This window comes from Schistocerca nitens, chromosome 2, assembly GCF_023898315.1.
Source record: "Schistocerca nitens isolate TAMUIC-IGC-003100 chromosome 2, iqSchNite1.1, whole genome shotgun sequence".
NCBI classification, from domain to species: Eukaryota; Metazoa; Arthropoda; class Insecta; order Orthoptera; family Acrididae; genus Schistocerca; species Schistocerca nitens.
Window position 1 is genome coordinate 508606019 of NC_064615.1, and position 27101 is coordinate 508633119.

Here is a 27101-nt window from a genome sequence, read left to right on the forward strand (position 1 = left end):
TGACTCTGGATTTGAAGAGATATTTTCCTTCCAGCAAATAAAATTAGGCTTTTTCGTTCAGTGTTTATTCTGTCAGGTTTGTGCAGAACTGTTATTTTCATTTAGACTGTGTTCTTTTCTTGATTATTTCACATGTGGGTGACAGTGGTCGTCGATAGCGTGTCTTTGAAATAGGATGGAACAATAGACAGTGGGTTAAATTTTACAAAGGGCCGTCCAAGCTGGTAGCTTGGCAACTTGTTTTGAACAGTAGTGCTACTGACAACATGACTCGTGCATACGATATTATTTGTATATATTTGACGATGCCGGTGCTGATTTTGCATTTAACATTTGACGATGCCACTATGGCTGCAGTACGTTAGGACTTTGTTTTTATAAGACAGATCTGATGATGGTCATTATTGACCGAAACCGGTAATCAGTTAACAAAAAGTTTGTGACCACAGACATAAATTAAAGGAAACTTATAGTATATACGGGTCACTGATTTTTCGCGACAATGTCGCAGCTTGTGAAAAAGAATAGGATCTTCGCGATAAGATAACTGCCATTAAGATTGAAATACACTAGTTGTTTGATGTGGTTTCGGTTGTGAGACTGAAACTGAGATATAACATTGAACACAGCTGGGCGAGGTACGTGTCGTGCGTTAAGAGACTTACCCTGAGTAATTTGACGAGCTCGAGGCCTTCATTCTTCATGGCTTCAGTGCGCTGTTTCTGGACGAGTTCTGTGAGGCCTGTGATCTTGTCTGCGTAGCTAGCGCCCAGTGGCTTCTCCGGCGGTTGTGACAGCGCTCTGCCTCCGTGCAATCCATTTCGCTGATCCGCGAAATCTGCCTGCTGCAAGAGAAAAAATTCCAACATTCTGGTCTCACTCTTTCACTGCTTGTGATACCATCTGCGATTACATCAATGAGTTGACACCAGCGACATATCTGGTGCCAACGAATTCTAATGTTGTCTCATTCATTTCTCTTATCAGAAGAGTTTTGGTACTATTTTTACTCTTGTGCTACACAAGAGTTTTCAAAAGAAACAGCATTGGAAACAATATACAAAGCAAATCACTGAAAACCACACCTCTGGGAAAGGCAACACAATTTTCAATCGTTTTCTGCATTACACTTTTATTTCCACAGCACACTGCACATTGCATAATTCGCACTTGACACAGCACGGCAACAGAGAAGAAGCAAGCAGAAGAATCCTGTGAGAGGAAAATAGTTTACATCATTGATACATAGCAAAAAGCATGTGATACTTGCAGAAGCAAATGTATGTTCATAGTTGTGTGCCAGCGTATAATGGCTTACGGAAGAGCTATTCATAAGCGACGATAATTTCTTTCTAGTAGCTCCAAGTTTCTGTAGGTACGGATTTTACCAGTTCATGTTTATAGCTAGAGATGTGACGCTGTAAAAAAATTAAATCATACACCACATGTCTTATCATATAGACTACTAAGAAGCGACTGGAAGGAACTCTAGCGTGAATGCAAAATGTACATAAGTCATTCTCAACATAGCAGTTGTGTGGAAAACGCCATATAAAACGTGTAAAACCTATTTTCCTTCACAGTTAAGCGGAAAGAAAAAAAAATACGAAAATACACTCTATCACACGCAAAAACAGCACACTTCGAAATACACGGCACACGACATGCTAAGTCGTAAAACTTTTGCAAAATACGTGTTTTACATACGCAAAAATCTTTTTCTTGTTAAGCATGCTTTCCAAACATATGCACATTTCAAAAACTGGAAAAACTGGATTCAAAATAAGAATGAACTCTGGGACTTTATTTGTTTATTTATATTTCTGTATTAAATTAAATTACAGAGCCAATAGTAGATGAGAATAGTTCTCTGACTACTTAACAAACCTCTACTTTTTGCTACCCAAGGGACTTTTCACACCGACTATTAGCTCTGTAATTACATATATCCGAAAAACAAAAATAAAATTTGTGAATAGGTTTTGTCCCATTTTACACTGTGTTCTATGAATCTCAGTACCTCTTTACAAGTTTTAACTTAAATCAATTCAGTAAAATTCTTTTGGGTGTTCGATTTCCGATACTGTTTGATTGTAATTTTTATTCGTTAACAAGCAAAAACCAGCTGGAAGTCGTGACATAGCACTGCTTTTGCATTTACTACAACGCCTGGAATCTGTTTCTCCTAATGAAGGCCACCTCACGAGCACAGTACTTGGTCCAATGGCCAGAAATTGTTGGCACTTAATCCAGCAACTGTTCGCGGCAATCTTCGCTGTTCGAGTTGTTAGGGCTCGTTGAACGTTCCCTGTTATAGTATCAAAAATTCTGGGTATTACTCTCTGTTGCATAATTACGCAGTAATGTGCCCAGAACAATTTTAGTGAATGTGACTCCGACACAGAAGCTACCCTAATTTAGACAAAGACTTTTCAAGTTTTATGAATATAATGTGAAAATAGAAAGGAAAAAATGCACCACCACCTTCAAGAATAAAGTTTAATACCTACTTCCAATTCAAGCGACACTAATAAGGTAAGTACCCCAAATAGAACAGCTGAAACCGAATAAAACTGATTTTTAATACGGAGAAGTGTATTTTCTAGCAACCATCAGTGACATTTTGTCTAAAACTGTGCATTTGTGTTTATTCGATGCGTCAATGTCAATGAAAGAGGAGTCAGCGAAGAAGCGGTACCGTGTAACGGATATTTAACTGACATCCAAAAGGGCATGATCATTGGCTTTCGGGCCAAGGGTGGAAGCATTTCCGAAATGCCTAAGTTTGCCAACTGTTCGCGTGCCGGCTGGGTTAAGATATACCGTGCATGAGAAAATGGCGCACTCCAAAACTGGCTCTGAGGCAACTGTGGTGCACCACAGAGGTGAGCGGTGGCTGCGGAGATATGTCGTGTAACTGTTGAGTAACTGACTGCTCAGGTTAATCAAGGGTCACCAAAAGTGTCTCCTCAACTTCCGTTCAGCTAACGTTGCTACGTATGGTCCTCCGCAGCAGGCACGCATCCGTGTTGACTGCTGTTTATCGGCAACAAAGGCTGGAATTTGCACGTCAGTACGGCAAGTGGACGTCCACTGAGTGGTGACGGGTGGCTTGACAGACGTATCACGTTTTATGCTCTATCGGACAGATGGCCGTTGGCACGTACGGCGTGAAACATCTGAAAGCAAACGCCCTGCAACCAGGAGGGAGCATCATGGTCAGTAGTATATTTTCGAGGAAATCCCTGGTTGATCTCGTCACACTGAAAGGCACAGGGGATCAACACATGTATACACCTATCCTTGAGGACCATATCCACCCCTAGATGCATTTTGTTTTTCCTCGGCACAGTGGCATCTATCAGCGCGACAATGTAACGTGTCACACAGCTCGCCGTGTACGTGCGTGGTTCACAGAGCACCAAGATGAGTTTTCCGTACTCCCCTGGCCACCAAACTCCCCGGGCTTAAAACCAATCGAGAATCTGTGGGACAACCTCGATCGGGCGGTTCGCGCCATCGGTCCTCACCGGAGATACCTTGCGCAGCTGGCCACGGCATTGGAGTCGGCGTGGCTCCGTATACGTGACGGTATCTTCCAGAACCTCATTGAATCTCTTTCTGCATGTCTCGCAGTGGTCCGTGCTGCAAAAGGTGGTTTATTCAGGCTTTTGAGGTCACAGTAGTGTGACCCGAGTCCGCCCCGATAGCTGAGTGGTCAGTGCGACGGACTATCATGCCAAAGCCGGCCGGGCTGGCCGAGCGGTTCTAGGCGCTACAGCCTGGAACCGCGCGACCACTACGGTCGCAGGTTCAAATCCTGCCTCGGGCATGGATGTGTGTGATGTCCTTAGGTTGGTTAGGTTTAAGTAGTTCTAAGTTCTAGGGGACTGATGACCCATAGTGCTCAGAGCCATTTGAACCATTTTTTATCATGCCAAGTGGCCTAGGTTCGATTCCCGACTGGGTCGGAGATTTTTCTCCGCTCAGGGACTGGGTGTTGTGTTGTCTTCATCATCATCATCTCATCCCCATCTAAGCGCAAGTTGCCGAAGTGGTGTCAACTCACAAGACTTGCACCAGGCGACTGGTCTACCCGACGGGAGGCCCCGATAGCTGGGATGTGCCGGGTGCAGCCGGTGTGCACATTTGACGGCTGATAAATGAACTTCACGCTTCCCTCACCACTCAATATGTAATGCACATACTATACCATGAAATGATCTACATGTTCCTTTTAACAGAGTGATCTTTATTGAAAATAAATAAATAAATAAAAAAAACAACAAAAAAAAGTGGCAAGCGAGCGGGACTTCCGTCCAGGTAATCCTGGTTCGAGACGTGTCTATGCTACTTTCGTTTCCTTTTTTTCAAATGCCTGTTTTAATTTATAATTAATCATGAAAATTCTACAAGGAATTGATGAAAAAGAATTTGAAGCCTCTATAAATCAAAATTATACATTGAATGTCAAATTTTGTTTCAATCTTTTGCTTTTTTTATTTTAACAGTATTCCATACAAAAAAAGAAAATAAAAAAAGAAAAAAAAGAAAAAAGATAGCTGAGTGGTCAATGCGACGGACTATCATGCCAAGGGGCCTATGTTCGATTCCCGACTGGGTCGGAGATTTTTCTCCGCTCACGGACTGGGTGTTGTGTTGTCTTCATCATCATCATCTCATCCCCATCGACGCGCAAGTTGCCGAAGTGGTGTCAACTCAAAAGACTTGCACCAGGCGACCGGTCTACCTGACGGGAGGCCCCAGCCACATGACACAGCAACTTCTTTTTTTTGGGAAATACGCCTCTTGAGTATTAACTGTGTTAAATATATCTTTTGTCAAGTAATGCCCTAATTATGACTTTTGTGAATTCGCTGGTCATAATTTTCTGCTACACCAGGTTGTTTCTTTGGCGGCTTGTACTTCTGAAGTGCCTTGGTTCATGATCAAACATCGACTGCACGCGAATGTAGACTTTTGCAGTTAAATAACCTGGATGGATGCTAGGACAGGCTCAGCTCCGTATTTTAAACTCGCTTTTACTCCTTTTGAGCAGTTCGAGTTGGGGTACTTTTCCTTTAAGGCGCAACGAAACTCTACAGTAACTATGAAATCTCACATACGGTAAACTACTGTGTTCGTGACTCTGATGCTACTAAGGATCATGCTTTGGGATGTTTAGGGACTGTAGATTCTCCGTCAGGCAGTTCAAGAGGCAAACGAACCCACACACTAGCAAGCACACACACGCAGGCATTTGATACTCGTGAATAGCGCCCGTGAACTGGAGATTGTCACGTTAATGCATCCTGCGAAAGAAAGGGAGTGTGTGCTGTGAACCAGGCACACTGCAAGCAGGCCCCACCCTCAGTAGCGTGCTGGCCCCTAGTCCCAGAGGAGGCTCCGCGTACGACCGCCTCCTCATGTCCCACTGCTGGCTAGCGCGGTGCAAGTCGAACTGGCTGCGGTGCGTCGAGGCCATCGGAGGCAGCTGCGGCCGGTAAAACGCCGAACCCCCGTACTCCGGGTACAGTGGCAAGTCATCGTCCACATAGCGGCCGCTATAGCGCAGCGGGGGAGACGACTCCCGGGACACCCCTGGAGGCAGGCTCTGTGGAACAGGTGGCACCCACCAAAGCGCTCGTTGCTGCACTACGACACTGGTATTAAGAACAACTTAAATCTGGAAACAGAAGAAACTTAAATGTGGTGCCACGGCTGGAGAATAAAATTTAAACTGACGCGACAATAGGGAATAAAGACGTCTGTGGAAGGCTTACAACAAAAGGAGAAACAGGTAGTGGTGAAAACAAAGGCGCAGAGAGGTGTAAAAAATAACTTGGCACTAGAGGGCACAATGAATGAGAGAAAATACACCCTCTTTAAGATTGATATGCATGTGAAACATAAAATATTTAAAATGTGATGCTCGACGAAGACGTTAAAAATTAAGCAGGCAATGAATGGGCATATTAATGGAATCTTCTCGGGTTACCAGCCGAGTAATATGTTGTCTTGATGTAAAATCTCGTTGAATTTCCTACCTGTGGTCGTCCAGTTTCTGAAAAGATTACGGACCGAAAGATGGTAGGTAGGAAACAGCAGAAACGTCTAAATGTTAACCGGGAAGGTTTCACCACTGAAATTCCCCCTAGAAAGTCTGTATCCTCAAGAAATCTCAACTTTCTAACAGAAGTTATCCGGGCGTCTTGCTGCAGTGGGGTCTTCGAATGTGACAATATTTTCTCAGGGTAGGGGTAAGCAGAGAATGGCTTCAGTTAGCCGACGGTCCGATGACTGTTGCAAATGTCTCTATTCATTGACCACATCTGTACACACAGAATGACCCTGCGCTGAAAGAAGTTGGATCTAAATGTGCTCAAGCAAAATAACTGAACTGCACCAGGAAAATAGGCCTACTACATTATTGGCTGTGAGTGCAGTAAATGACACTGATGATGGTTACTGATGGGGCACAATTCATTATTCAGCTGGTAATAAATCAGCAACACAACCCTGGCGACATGCTGGTTTATTTAATATCCAAGACATTAACTACGTATATGTAAAGAATGTAAGGCTATCAGGAAGCTGCAATTGTGGGACATAACTGAATGCGCACACATTGGCGATATTTCCTACGAAAAGATCCTTTGCATTCGTTTGATAACAGGCTGAATGGAACTGTGGCCATCCTCGAGGGACTGGAATGAGGAAAAATCCCCCTCTCTTTCCAGCAATGAACCCAGGATCTCCGTGGTCGGAGCCTAGTGCTCTACCTCCCAGACAATCACGGGCACTTGTTGAGAGTAATTTTTGTACTTGTATTATTCTTAGGACTGTAAGAAGGGGGAGGGCGAAACTGCTGGCACTTAACTTTCTCCTTTCGAACAGCACCAAGCGCGGAGCCAGGCTGTACTTCCCCGTCCGACGGACGTATCACCAGCGTCACATACAGTTAGTCCGTGAGACTGCGAAGATGTTTACAATTTCTTCCTTGATTTCAGAGCAAGATCTGGTATTCTGAAACTGTACTTTCCATCCCTCGTCCCCTTAATGCTCAAAGTTTGCTGATGAAATGTTCCTTCGATAAGATTATAATTGTTTACTTCGTGGTCAAGTGTCGTCACACTACTAAATGCTGTATTACTAAAATCAGCAGTGAAGGCGGTTATGATTCAGAAATACCTTTGCTAAGAATGTTTCACAGTTAAACTAGCGTTTCTTAAAACGTCGTGATAGGATTTAGCTGTCTCCTAAGTCCAACAGTTACAACCAAATGATTGGAAAGATATTATGCAAATAAAAAAATGAATTTAAGAAAGCTTACCAAAGCATCATAGTTGTACACACTCTTATCACATAACACTGGAATTTCAAAATTTAGTTAGTAAAAATAATACTTTAGTAATTTTTTTCTTCATTCTTCAAAAAGCAGAACATCTGACTAATAAGAGCTCTGTAAACGGCACTGAGAAGAAAATATTTCTACATGTCTATTTACACAGAGAGATAACCATGATGAAGGGCAGGAATAAAATGTCGGCTCAACCACCTACGTACAGTGTAAAAAACGCTAGAATTTACACGTTTCCGAGGTCAGGCTTTCATCCTCAGATACTCTACAACAAACATCTAAGAACTACCAATATAAAACATAAACAAGAGCAATAAAAATCATAAAACGTGGCTACTTTCCTCGCAGTCGTGTCTTCGCCACGTTATTTTATCATTTTTATTGCTATTGCTTCTGTTTTATATTGATCGCTCTTAGAGGTTTCTCGAACAGTAACTTCCGAAGATGAAAACTTAACCTTCGAAAGGAATAAATTCTGGTGTTTTTCTGCGCTATAAATTTCTGGTTGAGTATATTTTAACATTGATTTTTATAATCAGGACCTCATATCCATTACGGATAAAATCGAAGGGAATTTGCTTTGCAGACTGTCTGCGAAAAATTTCAGCTCATGTACTGCAAATAATGTTAGACTGGGTTTATCTTTTTCTTTTTTAGTGAAATCAGTGAGTCTGGTCTCAGAGTACGAAAATATGATATCTCAAGAAATTAGATCTCTTCCAAAACGTAGCAAATTCCTCAATGTCGGAATTTCGCTATGAGAATTCGACGTTCCGCTGAATTTTCGTAATAGCTCCCTGTTTCCTGTAATTTCGTATTCTGAACGCCCCATTAACTGCAGAGTAGATATTTGAATAGCAATGTTACGACATTTTCGTGATACAAATGGGATAAAACAGTCACAAATATATGGAGTTCAGGAGTAAGACATACAATATATTAAAATTTATACACATCATTTAGGAAGACAAATATTTCCTCTACACGCTACTTTACTAAAAAGAAGTGCAGGCTTTTACACTCATAAAAATTTAGAAATTCTGATTTTTTCTCGTGTATTACGGTAACCAATGTGCGATTTAGAAACTCTGAAGATGAACAAATAATAACATGCAGATGCCGCTAACACTATTACTAAGTTATGCAAGGGGAGAGATTCATATTAACACAAATAAACATTAACTGTATTATATAATCACAGCATAAGTACACTGAACACTGCTATCGCTGCTTTTATTTTCTCCACAGTAATTCAAAAAATATTCTTACACAATTAATGCACACCTTGTAGCACTATATACTCCGTCGTGGTAAAATATATGGAGGTTCCCTTAGCTGAAGCGTCGATGTTAGTGAGCAGCAGCATATAGTAAAGAGTAGTATGTTAGCGAGCATACCTGCGTGTCACTGGTTACTGAGTGCCGGCTCACAGATCTCTGGAGGTTGCCGATCCACGGGTCAAGACCTTCGGCGGTCTGCGTTCCCATGTGTAGAGAGGCGGCTCGCCTCAGCTTCCGTGGAGACTGGATATCACTCTTAACTGTCAGCTGTTTGCCCTCTCTTACGGCCACACTCTGACCTACATCGTACGTCTGTCAAGCCAACAGAGAGTATACCATCTGTACTTGAGACTCTTCCTCATCAACTCCGCGTATTCACAGCAAGTATCGATATTATTGCAAAGACAGAAAGTTAAGGAGAAGCACAGACAGAAGGAGAAACCTAATGCAAAGCGTGTTGGAAGTGTACTAACAGGCTACGCTACGGGAAGGAGCATCCGGTATTTTGGAGCCACGATGAGGGAATGTATTACGCTAGGCTCCAGCGTTACACATTTCTGCAGGACCTAATCTAACAAGTATGAAACTAAATCTATAGTGTGCATATATTAATTAGCTACAAGCACCATTTCCTGTGAAGCTGGGATGTGTGTAATGTGAGAAACGGTAAGATCAAACGTAATCCTTGTAGATATATGATGATTTAATATGGCGCTAAAACGATTTAAAACAGAAATTTGTTGAGATAGCTTGAAGAGTTCGTTAGAGTTTCATTTTAAACCAGACTACATCTAACTTCTTGGCGAACCATTCATTACGATTAGATGCAAAAGGAAGAAGGTTTAGGGTTTAACGTCCCGCCAAGGGTAGAGTCACAAGCAAAAGCTCAGACTGGATAAGGACGTTGAAAGACATCGGCTGCATCCTTTTGAAAGGAAACCACCCGCTTATTAGTAGTAATCGATTTAGGCAAATCGCGGACAATCTAAACCTACACAGCCCGACGGGGATTTGGACCTCACTTCTTCCGAGTGCGTGACCAGTCCGTCACCACAACACCAATTCGCTCGGTTTGATTTGTTGCACCACTATTTTCTCTGCGGCAGAAACCATCTCATCAGTCGTCAGTTTCCTGCTAAAAGTGTTAACTGTACCGTCATCTCATAGGGCCTCAATACAAATAGGCTGTTGCTCGACTTCTGGTTACCAATCTCTCTGATTAAAGATATTGAATCAATACCACATCTGAGTAAGTATAAACCGGAAAGGTCTTCAACGTCACAAAGAGTAATCACACCCATCCATAACAACTACTTCATGAAAAATGTGGAATGATTTGCTTGCTTAGGGACTAGGCCTGGAAAGTTTATTTTCAATTATTTATTTTATTTCCGGTGGCTCCAGTGTCAATGTTTCCAAGCGCTTCGACATACCTGGTGTCTCTACTGAGAATCGCCAGGTGCATTATCTCTAATATTTTGGCAGATATTTGAAATTTACTTTTTGCAATGTGTAGCTGGAATCAGCACAAACAATTGCTGCTCATTACGTCTTTCAAGCAACGCCCAGTGTCAGGTAAAACGTCGGTTTGTTTCCTACTACAAATAAAATCATTTTTAAAGCTAGATTTCACATTCTTTTTCGATAGAGTGGTCCCAAAAAGTGTAGTGCGATATTCGTTTTACTAATATGTGTTAAGAGGACAATAAAACACCAAGAATAACCGGGACTCCATCAGCGGCAGCACCGCACTGGCAGCTACTCAGTTGTTGCTAGAGTACTGGTTACTCCTATTAATACATATCGATAAACCGAATATATCACTATTTTGGACCACACTATCGAATAAGAATGTGATTTTCAGCTTTAAAAATGATTTTGTTTATCTTACTAGATGCCCATCACAGCGTCAAGTTGTTGTAAAGCCTAAACATATGATGAACAAATGAACGAATTACGAAATGTCATTACTCACCATAGACTTGGCGTGTTTATCACAGTTCGTACTTCATCTACAGTTCACAAGTCTAGTTCATTCGTTGTGTTTTAAAACGAGTAGTGGTTAAGACAGTGGGAGCGCTTTCGGGAGAAATGAGGTTGAAATTCTCGTCCGGCCTCACAAATTTAGGTTATCTTGGTTTTCCGGAATCACTTAAGACGAATTCCAGTACGATTCTCTTAAAAGGACGCAGCCAATTTCTACCCCATTCTTCTCCAGTCCTTATCTAATCATCCCGCTATCGTAGAGACTTTGAATGGCTCCAACTTACGCTGTAGGTGAAGCTGTCTGCTGATCGAGTAAACTCTGTTCGGTTTTTTTTTTATGAATTTCTGATGTTTTAATGTTGTGTACGTAGAACACAGAAAATATCCAGATATTTTTCTGAACTGCTTGAGGAACTTCACAAAATCCATAATGAGTCTATCACACTTTCCTGTATCGAAAAGAAGCAGTTCACCATACGCCCGTACTTGGTGGTTTTTATTTTGTGTGCGTTAGGCCGGGGTCTGAGCCGTGTTTCTGTGCCTAATGTTTCGTCTGCTAATGCTGGAGACATCATCAGAGGCCACATAGAAGCAATTAGTATTTTCACACATAAAAAGTTCAGCAAACCGAAATGCCTATTTATAGCCTCTGATGATATCTCCAGCATTAAAAGATGAAACAGTAGGCACGCAGACATGTCATAGACCTCGGCCTAAGGCTCATATAAAGAAAATGACCGGGAATGTAAACACTGGCCGTGAAAACCTTCATTATATGATCAAGCAGTACACTGTCGGGTACTTCACAACAGTTTCTGTAAGTTATCTCCATAACTTTTCGCGTACTTTTAAAGTTGACAGTCCTTTTTTTTTGACTTGTGCTCTAAGGGTACGTGTATCCAAGCTGTGCATTGCAGACACTAATCGTACGGCTACTTACAGAAGATCGAACAAGTTCCTACAGGAATTTCCTAGTGTGCTTCAGACAGCAATGAGAAGGGGTAGCTTTTGAAAAACTTCGACCTCTGACGGTAATATGGGGAGTTCCGTGAATGTGCTGGTGAATGTCCTTTTGGTTGTTCCAAGATGTCGCCTTTAGCTGGACTAATTGTACTGGCGTGTACGGATGACGAGGACGTGTTTCTGACTAGGGGAAGAAGCTCGGTTCCGAGGAACAGTGAGGCGAGCGTCTACACTATGGGAGGGTCAGCAGGAACGCTGGAGGACCGGCCACGTCCTCACCTGAGTGGAGATGCTCTGCGGAGGAGGAGAAGTTCCCGTCGACGTCACCATTTTGCCAGACTTGGAAGCGGAGACCTCCGGGGCTGATGCAGTCGCCGTCTGCACGGAGGAAGTTGGGGGCGGCGCCGCAGGCGGCACTGCCCTCGGGGGAGAGGTGCCCACTGCTGTTGACACCTTGGAAGGCTTCTGCGGAGGCGCTTCCGCCATTTCCACGTCTGCTGCTTGCTCGTCGGGCCTGGGAGAAACTTCGGCGTCGCTAGAAAGTGCAGGAGGGAGGGGAGAGACTGAAGACGTCGACACGGACAGCGAGGAATGGTCGACGATGTCGGAAGAGGTGTTGGTGCCCGTCGTCACTTTTTTGCGGTTAGTGGAAGTCGCTGCTGAGGTGGTAGCAGTCTGCGTGTCAGAAAAGGAAGACGGGAAAGATTTAGTTTCAGACACACTGTCACTCTGTTCTCCCTGGCGAGATTGTTTATGCGACGTTTCCGACGTCTTCGGCACTTCTTCTGATAGCCTCTCTTTTCCTACAAAATGTTTTTAACTCAATTAGCTCTCTTAGTGTACAGGATAAAGGGGGGAGCATGAACACAACACAAGAAAACCACTTCATTTTAATTCTGGATTATATATTTTTCATTAATGTCCGTAACTCGTTTAGTTTTACAAACAGTGTCAAAACATTTTTTTTAGTGTCGCAATGTAGTGGACATAATAATGGAAGCGTGCGGATTGAGAGAGAGAGAGAGAAGGCTTCAATCTCGGACTCACCGCCGAATGTGGATCGCAGATAAGTGATCGGTGTAACTCGTTTCGAGTCTGCGCACCGACGTTTTCCCCCTGGTTGCAGATGTCCCCAGCTAAGGATCTACGTGAATAAAACTGGGGCGACTCTGACAAGTCGCCGATAGTGTGTCAAAACGTCAGACTTGAGGCCATGCAGTGATGTACGCTACTGTTGAGGCTTTACAATGAGGAAAAAATAGGGGATTATCAGGTAAAGCTACGACTTCCATGAGTGCTAAAAAAACTAGAATGCACAATTGTAAAAAAAGAGTCTAGGATAAAGCTTTGGATTTGCGAACTGTTTTCGATCAACGGCAGGGATATCGAGCACTGGTGGATCTGCAAACGAGTCTTTCATTATCGTGTCCACTATCTGATTTTCGAAAAATAACAAGATGAATTAGAGATAAAAATGAACTGTGGATGGGAGAGGTGGAGCGCGCAGAAGGTGGCGCGTTCCTCTGCGCCCTCCCGCGCTACCGGTAGAACTTCGTTCCGGGCCAGAAAGATATTTTCCTTGTGGTCATACCTTTCTTCTTGTCGCGGTCTTTCTCCTTGCCGGTCTCGACCTGCGAGGCCCTGCGCGTCTCTCGCGACTCGGCAGCGGTCGCTCGCTTCCCGGTCTGCGGCGAAGAAGACGAGGAAGAGATGCGCAGGTGCTTGCCGAATTTGGCGACCACGGCGGCGGTGTCGTCGCTGTCGGAGCGATCGCTGGGCCGCAGGTGGCGCTTGGAGGAGGCGGGGGCGGCCCGGGTGCGTGCGCGGTCCGTAGGTGGTGCCCGCCGCTGCGGGGGCGGCGGAGGCGTGTGCGACATGTCGGACGGCGTGCGGCAGCAGACGGCGCAGACGCGCGTGCCGGCGCGGTTCACGAACGTGCAGTGCTCGCACGCCCACTCGTGGCGCGGCACCACCGGCTTGGGGGCGGGGGGCGGCGACGGCGAGGGCGACCCCGAGCCGCGAGGACACTCGCCGTCCCCCTCGTCGTCCTCCCGCTCTTCGGCGCTGCCGTCGGCGGCGTCCTCGGCTCGCGGGGGCGGGCGGCCGCGGTCGTGGCCGTCGCGGTGGCGGTGCCCCTCCTCCTCCTCGTCGCTGTCGGTGAGGCTGCCGGAGGAGGAGGGCGAGGGCGGGGGGCGGCGCTGCCTGGCCCGCTGCTGGGAGCGCGGCAGGCTGCCGGCCAGCGAGCGGCGCGACTTCTGGCTGGCGGCGGGCGACGCGGGTCGGCGCCGGGCGCTGAGCGCGGGCGACGGCGGCGGCGGCGGCTGCAGCTGCATCTGCAGCGCGGGGTACGGCCCGGGGTGCCACGTGCCGCCCCACGGTGCGAACCCGCCGCCGCCCCCGCCGCTGTCGAACGCCTGGTGCAGGCTCTGGTTGCTGGCCGTGCGCCCGTGCTGGAAGCCTCCTACGGACGGGTCCATCCAGGGCCCTGGCGGCGGCATCATGTGCTGCTGCGGCGGCGGCATCCACATCACGCCGTGCCCGTGGCAGCTCGGGCAGTTGAGCTGCGCCATCGACTGTGCCTGCAACACGACCATTTAAAGACGTCCACCAGTTTGTTCCCGCTGCACCAACTTTACTGGCATTATTCTTTAGCACATAGATGTAAAGTATCATAACACGTAGCCCCTGTTCGATATTTATCAGCATCAAAATCTACGAGGGCCGTTTAATACGTAACACGTCATGTTGTATCCGTAATTGGAGAAACAACAAATAACGATTGGCGTGAGTTCCAAATTCTGTTTATTGCCAACTGTTCCACAATACTAACACAACTTGGTGCTTGATCAAGAGCAGCGACTGGGCTGCAGAGTGCAAGTCCGGTATGGTAAACAGTCGTAGCACGGTGTAGCGTCGTTCAGGGGTGCGACGTCGACGTAGCACGTAGGCAGCCCAACACGAGACTGCCAGGCGTGGCGGGGTATGCGGCTATATAGGGCGAGTGGCGGAGGAATAGGCCCGCCGTAACCGAGTCCGCTTGTCGTGTCCTGTTATGATTGGCGCCGCGGCCTCACGTAACTGTCTCTCGGGAGGACGCCGGCCGAGGTTGCCCTGACAGTGCGGAGGCACTCAGAGTGTGAGGCCCGCGCCTGGGCTGTACAGCTGTGCAGAGCTGCGCATAAGCGGGGCGTGCCGGCCGTGGGCTGTATGAGGTAAAGACCGCGGCCACGCACTGCAGGCGTCACGGTGTGGGCATTGACTATACCACACGTCACATTTTTTCTGGACCAGTTTCGGTTGAAAAAAAAAAAACGGAATTTGATGTGGGACAACTTGGTATATTCCCGCTTCAGCCCCTATAGTTTCATGAAGTTCCGATAGGTGGCGGCGCTATACGTAGCCTTCAAAATGGGATCTGCAACGGAGGTACGTAACAAGCAGAGAGCTGTCACTGAATTTCTGTTGGCGCAAACCAGAGCTTCGCAGATTTTCATAGACGCTTACAGAATGTCTACGGAGACCTGGCAGTGAACAAAAGCACAGGGAGTCATTGGGCGAGGAGTCTGTTGTCACCGCAACAAGGTCGCATACAGCTATGACTCCTGAGATGTTGGAAAGTGCAGACACCCTCATTTGAGCTGACCGACGGCTCACACTCAACACCTCGCTGCTCAGCTGGATGTGTCTGTCGGTAAAGCTGACACACTCGTCGACCAGTTGGGGTACTCAAAGGGGTGTGCCCGCTAGTTTCCTAAAAGAAGACCATAATGAGCAACGAAGGACCATCTTTGCGGAATTGTTTGCGCGTTACGACGCTGAGCGTGACTTGACAGTGATTCGCACGTTCTCAGATTACAAAAAATGGCAATAAGGTGAACGTGCTTCTCCTCCGCGAATGCTCTGTTTTTCTTTCCACCTAAATAGTTCCAGGGACGTCATGGACTCACGCCGTTATTCATCTCTAAGGATGGCGCTCATCTGTACTAAAAGTACTGAAAGTAAGTTCATAGAGGATGAAGTTTTTATCAACATGTCCCAAAAGCACAGAAACAGCATAGTGTGAGTATGGTAGCGTTGGTCAAGGCGTTCGTGGTGTAACACCATTTTTGTCAGTGTAGATTCTCACCATTCTAGATACACAGAATGCTCTGGGAAGAGCAATTGGTGTACAAGCCATTTATATAAGACATGATGTGACGATAGTAATGTGCTAACTTAATGTCTTCCTAGATTCATAACTAATAAAGATACAGACTTGCTAAACTCACAGATAAATTATGTATTTATTGTTGTTAATAAACTAAATGAGCCGTGCCGGGCTTCCGTGAGGTCGCGCGCGTCATCCTGTCACTCTTGTACTTATTATTAATGTATTTGATACTACTGATTGTCATTTCTGTTTGTTGTACACCTCATGGCTGTTCTTGCTGCGAGTTATTGCATTTGGGCTGTAACTAAAGTTGTGTGTGCTCTGCCTAAAGGTACGCACGCGTGGGCCATGTGTATGAGTGTATGTGTGTGTGTGTCTGTGTGTGTGTGCATGCGTGCTTGTACTTGCACACTCTCTTACTCCGTGTTGAGGAGCCCTTCGGGTTATAGGTGTACGTTTTAACCGGTCATCTTCCATTTGGTGCCTATCCCAATTACAGTGTCTATTGACCCCTAAGAGGCCCTGGTAAAGGTATACTTTGATTTTTTTAAAATCTTGATTGAAGTAATATGTAATTATTCTTTTAAATGACCTTGTACATTGCTGCTTGTTGTTGTTGGTAAGGTTAACTTGCAGTGTTATGGGCGGGCCGCTCCCGTACTGAGGTTTTAATAGGTGAATTTTCAATTTCCCGTTTAAGTAAAACTGTGTATGTTAATTTCTGTCAAACTTGTTTTACTGTTTGTTGTTTGGTATATGCTGACAGCCTTGTATCGGCAGCGGTTGACGCGTTGCTGTTCTTTTGGTCTGGGGCAGGGACGAGTTTTCCTACTGCTTTGGCTGCTTCCCCGTCACCGCACGAGGCCTAAGAGCTAGCAGGTCACACGCGATTCCGCGCATCTTCCGTTCCAGCCTCAAGCTGAGTTGTTTGTTGTCATTATTTTGGTATCGTGCCATGGCGGGGGTGTCACCGGATTAGGAAATAATTGACTTAGTAATTCTGTTATTATAAGGCCCTTGTGGGCGTGAGATGAAAGTCTTTGGGCAAAAAGAGCAATGACTTTCTTAATTTCTTTAAAAAATTAAGGGTTTAATTCTCATTATCATTTTAATTGCGTTTTAGGGGCGCGGTAGTTTAAGTACTTAACGCGATTTATGTGGAACAGGTTTGTGCCCAATCAGTGAAGTACTACCGTTGCATCGATTTTATATGTGAGCAGCCTTTCGGCACCTTGGCTGTATTTGTCTACATCAGAGCAGAATAAGCGATGGAGATGTGTGCATTTTAACATTTTTTAATGTTTAATGAATTTATATTATATTGTGGGTTAGCTCACAGCTGTGATCTAGTTGCGAGAAAAGAGTGCCGCCTCAGGTTTATGTAACCAGTTAATTGTTTGTAGTCGGGCCTCTATTGTGTTGCACAGTTGACATTTTGTAATTTTCTATATAATGCAAATATCCTTGTACATTGTGAATTTAATTTAAAAATCTTAACCATTTGTATGTATTTTGCAAGAATCTTGGTACTGTCAGTTGACTCATGACTGAATTGGGCCCCCTTCCAAGTGTTTTCATTAAACTAATCTCGGTCCTTGTTCTTGGTCTCACTAAACCTGCTGCCTCGTTACCTAATGCAGGTTGCATAAAACCAATTGTAATTGTACAAATAGTAAAGCATGCATGCATGCAATCATTACTCGATTTTGAATAAATTACTATAGGTAGAATAATGTACCGTAAGAACCCACCACCTAATTTCTTAAAACTAAATATCAGGATTATGTCACTTTGAGTACATGTCCCATTTTTTATAGGATTTATGCCTTGATATTCCTGCAGTAAGTGTTACTCCAGCACTCAGAATCTGTGATCAGCCATCCAACAAAACCAAAGCATAACTGCCCAATATAACTGTAGACTATATTACTAATATCATAGTATTAATGATTTACTCTGCCAAATGTTACATCATCAGGTCTTCCTAACATGCAGTAATTTTCTTTCTTTGAGGGTGTTCCTCCGCAGACACGTAATTACTCGGATCGTTCGAAAGGTCACGTCTTGATCTTCATATAAGTCCTAGTAATGTTAGTCGATCTGCATCTGTCGTTACAACTCGCTGATCTGTAATTCTTAGTGGCTTTGATTGCTGCTGACTTCAGTTTCTTGCTCGAGACTTCTTATATTTTGATATTCAACTAAATTAACTTTGGATATACACTGCCTGACAACAAAAGTTGAGCACCTGGAAGGGGGGCGCAACCAGTAGACCCAGAAGAAGGCCGCTGCAACCGTGGCCGAAACTTTTTTTCTTTTTTTTCCCTCCAGCAGCAGCAGTTTTATACATTAGGAAGCGTTACCATACCCAGAAAACTTTTATGTCTACTGACTCTGGCCGCAGAAGCCTACGCAATTATATAAATCGAGGCAAATTTACAAAGAACTTGGTGTGATGAGCCCCTTATTAGTATGCCGTTGCACCCCCTCTGGACTGGATGCATGCACTGATTCTGTTAGTAAGAGTATCATAAAGCCGTTGTATAGCACATGCTGAATGCAGGCAAAGTTTCGAGGTCACAGTGTAAACTAATATAGATTGTGTAAAAGTGTGAGAAGTGATATACAAAGGGATATAAAAATAGGAGCAGTCAGGTGAACGCTAAGGGAAAAAAGCCGCCCACACAGTCACAAGCCAGCACACAGAATTTTTCTAGGAATAATGATGTAACTTCCAGAAACCATCTGAAGATGAACCTGAAAAGGTTCGAAAACCGGTTCATGGAATAATAAATAATTATTCAAAAATGTTACTGGTTGCACTTTTATGTATTTACATTCGTTGTATACTCTCCCGAGGGAAGGTGGCCCACAAATGTTGTAACTTATTCTAGATATTCTTTAATGATGGCACTGTGACGACGTCCGACCTGGTTCCACACGTATGCTATCGGGAACTGATCTTGTGCTCTTGTCGGCCACGAGAGTATCTCAGAATCGCGCAGACAGTTCATCCATGACATATCGTTGGGTCGTCAGAGGTCCCCCCCCCCCCCCTCCGACTCCCCAGTCACTACCTGCCAAGACATGAAGTCGTACCCGATGCTCCCAACACTGTGACGGCAGGAATAACGCCGCTGCGCCTCTGAAAACATTGGAAGAATGTGACTCCTACCCAAGTCGCAGCCGTATTCAGCGACGACGGTTGTCTGGGGTACGGTGTGACTGCGATCTGGCGCTGAATACAGTGCGATGCCATTCAAAGCAGCCCCTGCTTACCTGTTACGGGAGCACTCCAGGCGCAGCCGCTTGTGTTGTGTTGTTATTGGCATCCTACGTATGGGATGGTAATTCCCCCGGCCGACGAATGGTACGGGATGACATAGAATGTTGCAGGGAGTCCATTACTTGTTCTCGAGTGGGAGGAGCAAGAGTGAAAGGGCTACAGTGAACTTTTTGGACGCCGGCTGCTGTGGCCTAGCGGTTCTAGGCACTTCAGCCCGCAACCGAGCTGCTGCTACGGTCTCAGGTTCGAATCCTGCCTCGGGCATGGATGTGTGTGATGTCCTTAAGTTAGTTAGGTTTAAGTAGTTCTACGTTCTAGGGGACTGATGACCTCAGATGTTAAATCCCATAGTGCTGAGAGCCATTTGAACCATTTTGTACTTGGTGGACAGTACGGCTATCATCTCTTGTCAGACTTGGTGGACCGGAACCTTGACGACGAGTATGCCTGCCATCACATTCCCATGCATTGTAAGCCACTTATATGCCTTACCAGGCCTCTTAACAATAGAAAACACAAACAACAATAATGAACTCTGGTGGCCGTACTACCTATTGCAGAGAATTGCCACTCTAGTCACTTATATACCAGCCAGCGTTGTGTATGTGTTACCTTCACATCCGACCATGTCATCTGGGTGCTTTAGTTTTCTTTTGTCAGGCGTTTTATAATTCGCTAGATTATGCAGCAGGTAATGGGCGACTAAGCTCGGTATCTAGTTGGTTTCTTTGAAGCCTGCAGCCTTGGTGAAGACGTGATGGATTAGCTACTAAAGAATGAAATTTTCACTCTGCAGCGGAGCGTGCGCTGATATGAAACTTCCTGGCAGATTAAAACTGTGTGACGGACCAAGACTCGAACTTGGGATCTTTGCTTTTCGGGAGCAACTGCTCTACCAAGTGAGCTACCAAAGCACGACTCACGCCCTGTCCTCACTGCTTTACTTCCGCCAGTACCTCGTCTCCTACCTTCCAAACTTCACAGAAGCTCTCCTGCGAACCTTGCTGAACTAGCACTCCTGGAAGAAAGGATATTGCGGAGAGATGGCTTAGTCACAGCCTGGGGGATGTTTCCAGAACGAGATTTACACTTTGCAGCGGAGTATGCGCTGTTATGAAACTTCCTGGCAGATTAAAACTGTGTGCCGGACCGAGACTAGAAACTCGGGACCTTCGCCTTTCGCTGGCAAGTGCTCTACCTTCCCGCGAAAGGCAAAGGTCCCCAGTTCGAGTCTCGGTCCGGCACACAGTTTTAATGCCAGGAAGTCTGATTAGCTACTAACATTATGTACCACCAGGAAAAGTAGTTCCTCTGCTCTTCGTAGCTAGAAGAGTAGGTTCCGAAGATGCCCTACCACGTGCGGCTCTCGCAATGAAGTGGCAAAGGGCAGAGGAGTGCCTCACCTGGTGCATGGTGTGGAAAGCGGGCGGGTGCTGGTGCGGCAGCGGGCTGGCCATGCCCTGCAGGTCCGACACGGAGGAGCTGGAGACGAGGCTGCGGCCGAAGAAGCCGTTGGCGCGGCGGCCGTCCGGCGGCGTGGGCGGCGCGGGCGGCGAGTGCAGCCCGGAAGCGCGCCGCGGGCTGCGGGCGGTCGTCGCGAAGCCCGACACGTCGCGCAGCTGGCCGTGGGCGGCGCCGTGGGCGGCGCCGAGCCCGCGGGGCGACGCCTCTGAGCCCGACACGCTGGACGAGCGGTTGCGCCCCCACGGCTGGTCCGGCTCCCACTCCGGGTACCCGCTGTCCCGGCTCGGTGGCTGAGGAGAAAACAAAGCACTATGAGGCCCACATTCCTAGTACAGCTGCTCTAACAACTCCCCATGCGTTCCAATAGTGACTTTATTTATTTGTCCCAGTCGAAAAAATAGTATTATCTAACACAGTTCTAAAACTACAACATAATACACTGACGGAAAAAATGACAACACCAAGAAGCGGTCGTGAGACTTAAACGAAAGTTGGTAGGCGTGTTTCTACATGTGAAAGATGATGACTATTCCAATTTCGCGCCAGACGAAGAATAGTGGCTCTAGTAGCGCTACTGTGAGTGTGAGGACGCAAATCAGATTTCCTTTAAATACATGTTGTAACAGTCATGTACTGAGTCACATCCGCCGGCCGCGGTGGCCGTGCGGTTCTGGCGCTGCAGTCCGGAACCGCGGGGCTGCTACGGTCGCAGGTTCGAATCCTGCCTCGGGCATGGGTGTGTGTGATGTCCTTAGGTTAGTTAGGTTTAAGTAGTTCTAAGTTCTAGGGGACTTATGACCTAAGATGTTGAGTCCCATAGTGCTCAGAGCCATTTGAACCATTTTTTTTTTTTTTGAGTCACATCCCTCCACCTCACTTAAGGCAGAAATAAGCTCTACTGAGGGAGGCCAAGAAAATCTCTGCATCACCTTCTCTACCACTGCACCAGGAATTCTGCCATTCGTCACTGCAACGATTGCGATCAAGAAGACCAGCAAGTGTTACTGCAGGACAACTCACCGCGGATGGTTTTGATCTAAGTGAAAGCTGAAAGCATGAATGATCAACAAAAACATTGGGAACAAGAGCCCATCACCTTGATCCCACAAAGAAGCCAAAAGGTTTTGTCCTACCGAGGAACCTCTGGTGCCTCCTCAACCGGTTAAGGACTGGACATGGTTGTTGTAGCTACTTCAGGTACAAATGGGGCTGGATCAGTTCACCAACGTGTGAATGTAATCAAGAAGAGCACGCAATTGAACATTTAGTCCAACGCTGTCCACTTCATTCATACCCTGGAATTCCCGATGACTTATTCACTCTCACACCAAGCTTAATTAACTGGTTGAAAAACACGGACTTTAAGGTTTAGTCTTGTCTTATATCATATGTATATTGTATAAAATCATTTGCCTTATATCAACTGTATATTGTATAAAATCACCATACGATTAAATAAATAAAAAGAGTCATGAGCGTTAGGTAAATTTGAGATTGGACGTGGTGAGTTGATGTTAGTCAATAATGCCCTCAGGGCGACAAAACTGCCATTATCAACACATCACTGACTTTGAACGGGGTCTTGTAACAGGACTAGGAAATGCTCGATGTTTCTTCTGCGATACTGCAGGAAGACTTGGCAGGAATGCAGCCACTGTACACGACTGCTGGCAGCGGTGGTCTCAGGAATGTTCGCTCGCAAGAAGACAGGGCTCCGGACGGCACTACCGGGAGGGAAGACCATCGTGTTCGGTGTAAGGCTCTGGCGCATCGTACTGCAGCTACAGCAGAAATATGAGCAGCTGTTGGCACCACAGTGATACAACGATCTGTTACAAATCGGTTACTTCAAGGACAATTTCGAGCCAGACGCCCTGTAGCGTGCATTCCACTGAACCAAAACCATAGCCATTTGCGACTTCAGTGGTGTCAAGTGAGAGCTCACGGGAGGCCAGGTTTCTGTTGCATTTCCTGATGAAAGGTGATGGCCGTGTGTTGGTTAGAAGGAGGCCCGTTGAAGGCCTGCAACCAACATGTTTGCGTGCAAGGCACACTGGACCCACACCTGGAGTTTTGGTGTATGGTGCGATTTCGTGTGACAGCAGGAGGCCTCTCGTGGTTATCCCAAGCACCATAACCGCAAATTGGTACGTCAGTCTGGTGATTCGACCTGTTTAGCTGCTATTCATGAGCAGCATCCCACTGGTTGTTTTCCAACAGGATAACGCTCGCCCATATACCGCTGTTGTAACCCAGCATACTCTCCAGAGTGTCGGCATGTTGCCTTGGCTTGCTCGATCGCCAAATCTGTCTCCAATGGAGCTCATATAGGACATAAAAAGACCACAACTCCAGCGTCATCCACAAATAACATTAACCTTCCCTGTATTGACCGTCAATGTGTAACAGGCGCGGAACTCCATCCCTGAAACTGTCATCCGTCATCTCTATAACACAATGCATGCACGTTTGCATGCTTGCATTAAACATTCTGGCGGCTACACCGCTTATTAATGTACCAGTATTTCTCATTTGCAATGGTTGATCTCGCGTTGACAATAACCTGTGATCTTGCAATGTTAATCACTTAAATACGTTTCCTAGACAAACGGATGCCCGAAATTTAATTATTCTACGTTAATTATTTTTGGTGTTGTGGTTTTTTGCTCCGTCGGTGTATTTACTATGGCCGGCCGTGGTGGCCGAGCGGTTCCAGGCACTACTGTCTGGAACCGCACGAATGCTACGGTCGCAGGTTCGAATCCTGCCTCGGGCATGGATGTGTGTGATGTCCTTAGGTTAGTTAGGTTTAAGTAGTTCTAAGTTTTAGGGGACTGATGACCTCAGAAGTTAAGTCCCATGGTGCTCAGAGCAATTTGAACCATTTTGTATTAACTATGCAGTTTCACGCTTTCTGAATTCGACGTTCAGCAGTCAGAACGGGACAGTCATTCGCTGCAAACAAGTACTCCATGTCACAGGGTTTGTTCAGTGTCCTGCCTTGCTCCACATTCATAAAGTTTATCACACTGATACCCAACTTCCTCAAATTAATTTAGCGCCTTGTCATTCCTGTTCTCAATCTGTCGAGCGTCTTCCGAGCGTCTTATTGGAGATGGAATCCTGGCGGTCGCTTCTCTTTTGCTGTCCGCAATCCTCCAGGTGACTTTCCTGTCCACAACTCAGTTCGACATACTTCTGCTGAAGTTGCGATTGGTGCTGTTGTAAGTACGAAGCTTCGTCTGGATTTCAGTGGTGATGGATAAGCATGAGTTTCTAATAATGCATGCACTGGATCTATCCCTTGCGTCATCTCTTTAGTCTCTGCTGCTACCTGTTTTCTTACATCTGGAGGTGCTACTGCCAAGAGTGTAAAGATCTTATTGATTGGTGTTGGTCTTCGGCTCCCTGTGACTGCGCTGCATGATTGTCATAATTTAACCGACCCAGAAAAGCCCATGCGCTTTAAAAAAATAAATAAATCCACCAAAAATCCCAATGAAAACTAGCTATATTTAATTATGAAAAATTAATATACAGAACATACATAATGTTACGTAGTTAGCTTACACTTATTAAAAAAACCATCATATTTATTGAGTGCAACTATTTACTGTCACAAGAATATATTTTATCAATATTGCGTTTTAACGTTTCTTGTAATGTAAGAAAAACAGCTAAACAACATTTACACTTCTAAAAACAAACTTCAACTTAATGTAGAACTGTAATGACTGTAAAATATAATTTGCTATGTTTTGGAAGCGTGCAGAAATTTATAGACCTTCACTAATTTCTCGGGTCTTTTCTCTCCTAAATTATTTCCTAATAATGACCAAACAAGTCGGTAGGTGGAGAAGGTTCTCTCAATGGACGTAGCGCTGGCAGGACAAGGAAAGAAGCATTAAGAAAGTAGTTGTCACAATGAGTTAGTATTTTGAATAAATTAATCATAGGAATTTAAACTAGACTAAATAACCGTCAATATGAAAAACTAAAAATTAAATAAATAAAACCCATAAGAACCCAATTTTACCCACGGGGTTGAGTTTTTATAAAGTAACGGGGCTTTTGGGAACCTTAATATGCTGCCTTTCAAAAAAGAAAAAAAGAGACACAATGACTTGATTAGAATGTTCGGAACTCCTCCAGGCTGTAGCGGCGTACTCTGCAGCAGAGAAACACAGAGCAAGGGCGGATGTGTGAAGAACGTTGTAGTGCGCTCTCCATGTCGTGTTTGTCAGTTTGCGGACGAGGTTGTTCCTGGTACGAGGACTATACAGCATTGTTTATAAGGCCAACAAATGTGAATTGAATGAAATAAAATGTAAGGTACAATGGGGAGTAGTATCATATAAGCACACCGGACCAAAAAAATAGTCACCGTTGGGAGGCTTCAGTGTAATGCCAAATAACGCCAACCCTTATCCTTCCGATAGGATGCCTCAGTGTTCGAGGAAACCAGGAACATATGCGTAAAGCCCCGTGAAAACGGCTGCCGTCATCTTGGAAGAGTACGCAGCTCGTGGTCGTGCGGTAGCATTCTCGCTTCCCGTGCCCGGGTTCCCGGGTTCGATTCCCGGCGGGGTCAGGGATTTTCTCTGCCTCGTGATGACTGGGTGTTGTGTGATGTCCTTAGGTTAGTTAGGTTTAAGTAGTTCTAAGTTCTAGGGGACTAATGACCATAGATGTTAAGTCCCATAGTGCTCAGAGCCATTTGAACAATTTGAACCATCTTGGAAGACAACAGTGTGCAGAACATGTTCATCATCAATACATCAATAGAGGGCAACACTTGACCACCGAGAATGATGAAATAAACACAGTGGTTCACGCTCACGGTGACCTGTATGAGAGCTCTCAAGTCATATTGCCAAAAACATTCCTTAAAATCACGATTCAACCTTTGGTCTTACCTAGTTTCTCTAGACATTGTGGTTTATCACTGGGCGCTCGGTGCAATCGATGTCTTGCAGTATTTGAAAAGAAACAAACTCGCGATTCATCGGACCGCACAAGACGCATCTAGTCAACTACTGCACAGTTCCTGTGTTGTCTGACTCACGGAAGACGAGCAGCATTACGTGTCGTTGTGAGCAGCGACTTTCTAGAACTCCAAATGTCCTTTGCATGCAGTTCCCTTCGCAGTGTTCGTTCAAAATGGATTGAGATGGACCTGAATTCAGTGACAGTTACAATTGAAAAGCTACCGCAGGTTATAAGTAAACATAGACTACGGCAGTTTTCCTAGGAGGTTTCCAGGTAAGACCGCACACGCTTTATCTGTATGTTAGGTGTCTTGAATATCTATTGGTCGTTAAAGTATTTTGATCGCTTTACTTGTCCATGCCGTCTTACTAGATTACCCTAGAAACTGGAAGCGGTGAACCGTCTAGAAACCGAGTGAGGATGTATGTAGGACTGTATAACATATGGAAAATTTTTGTTCCACATAGTTATCCTCCTATTGTATTTATAATAGCATTGAAATTGCCAATGTTTAATTCAGGTTTTATTCGAAAATTGTTAATATGTAACGTGAAGAACAGAGATATTGTAGTAAAAAAAATACCGATTTATCATATAGCGCTAGAAAACGCAGTTTCCTCAAAACAAAGTAAAGTTTAAAAAAGAACACATCAAACACCGCTTCAATATTTCGTCGAGTTTATATAAAACAGGGTTCTGTTATTCATAAACAACTTTCACACTTATCATAACAGGAAACTCTTGCCTTTGATCATGATGAAGAACGTTCTATTGAGTTTTTTTTTTTTTTTTTTTTTTTTTTTTTTTTTTTTTTTTTTGTCATCAGTCTACTGACTGGTTTGATGCGGCCCGCCACGAATTCCTTTCCTGTGCTAAGCTCTTCTATTGAGTACAAACCAGCAATAATTATATAGCTGTTTTTATGTTTGTGCATGTCAATTGTACTTGCATCAAAGGTAACTGCTTTGATTACATATATGGGACTCAACTGCTGTGGTCATTAGTCCCCTAGAAATTAGAACTACTTAAACCTAACTAACCTAAGGACATCACACACATCACACATCCATGCCCGAGGCAGGATTCGAACCTGCGACCGTAGCAGTCGCACGGTTCCGGACTGCGCGCCTAGAACCGCGAGACCACCGCGGCCGGCGCAGAAATTACACGATATACTAATCTTTATTACTTATAAAACGCAGTTTATATTTTTTAAGGAAAACACACAATGGGCCAACACTGAACGATGTGCGATTCAAAGCATGTGCAAAACAGACAAACAGAAGTGGTCGGCTCCCAGGTTCTCTCCCACACTTTCACTCGTATGTTTCACTACCTACCAATATTACCAGTACTTCTGGTCTACCGGTAATCCTACCATTCAGTACGTTATTTATATACTGTACCAAAACTACTGACCTATAGTTTTGGTAGATCGCAACTCTAATGACCGTAGCAATTGCTGTAGGGTTTTACATTGATTGTCACTGTCAAGGCGTGACACTCATCTCCAGACTCCGCCTGGTTGGATCCTTTTAGGACCACCGTTCTCGAAAATTCCTGCCAGATTAAAACTTGTACCGGGCCAGTTCTCGAACCTGGGACTTTTTCATTTCGCGAGCA

The 27101-nt window shown here is 45.1% G+C and overlaps 1 protein-coding gene across 1 annotated transcript in view; it reads right to left on the bottom strand.

Moving 5' to 3' along the window:
• Window positions 1-27101, bottom strand: part of LOC126235125 (E3 ubiquitin-protein ligase lubel) — a 443689-nt gene that overhangs the window by 159683 nt on the left and 256905 nt on the right. The window contains exons 8-13 of the mRNA XM_049943859.1: window positions 20429-20779; window positions 13181-14168; window positions 11869-12392; window positions 8758-8952; window positions 5369-5614; window positions 666-845 (exon numbers count right to left, since the gene is read on the bottom strand). Of these exons, the coding sequence (XP_049799816.1) occupies window positions 666-845; window positions 5369-5614; window positions 8758-8952; window positions 11869-12392; window positions 13181-14168; window positions 20429-20779 (2484 nt within the window). The remainder of the gene's footprint in view (window positions 1-665; window positions 846-5368; window positions 5615-8757; window positions 8953-11868; window positions 12393-13180; window positions 14169-20428; window positions 20780-27101) is intronic.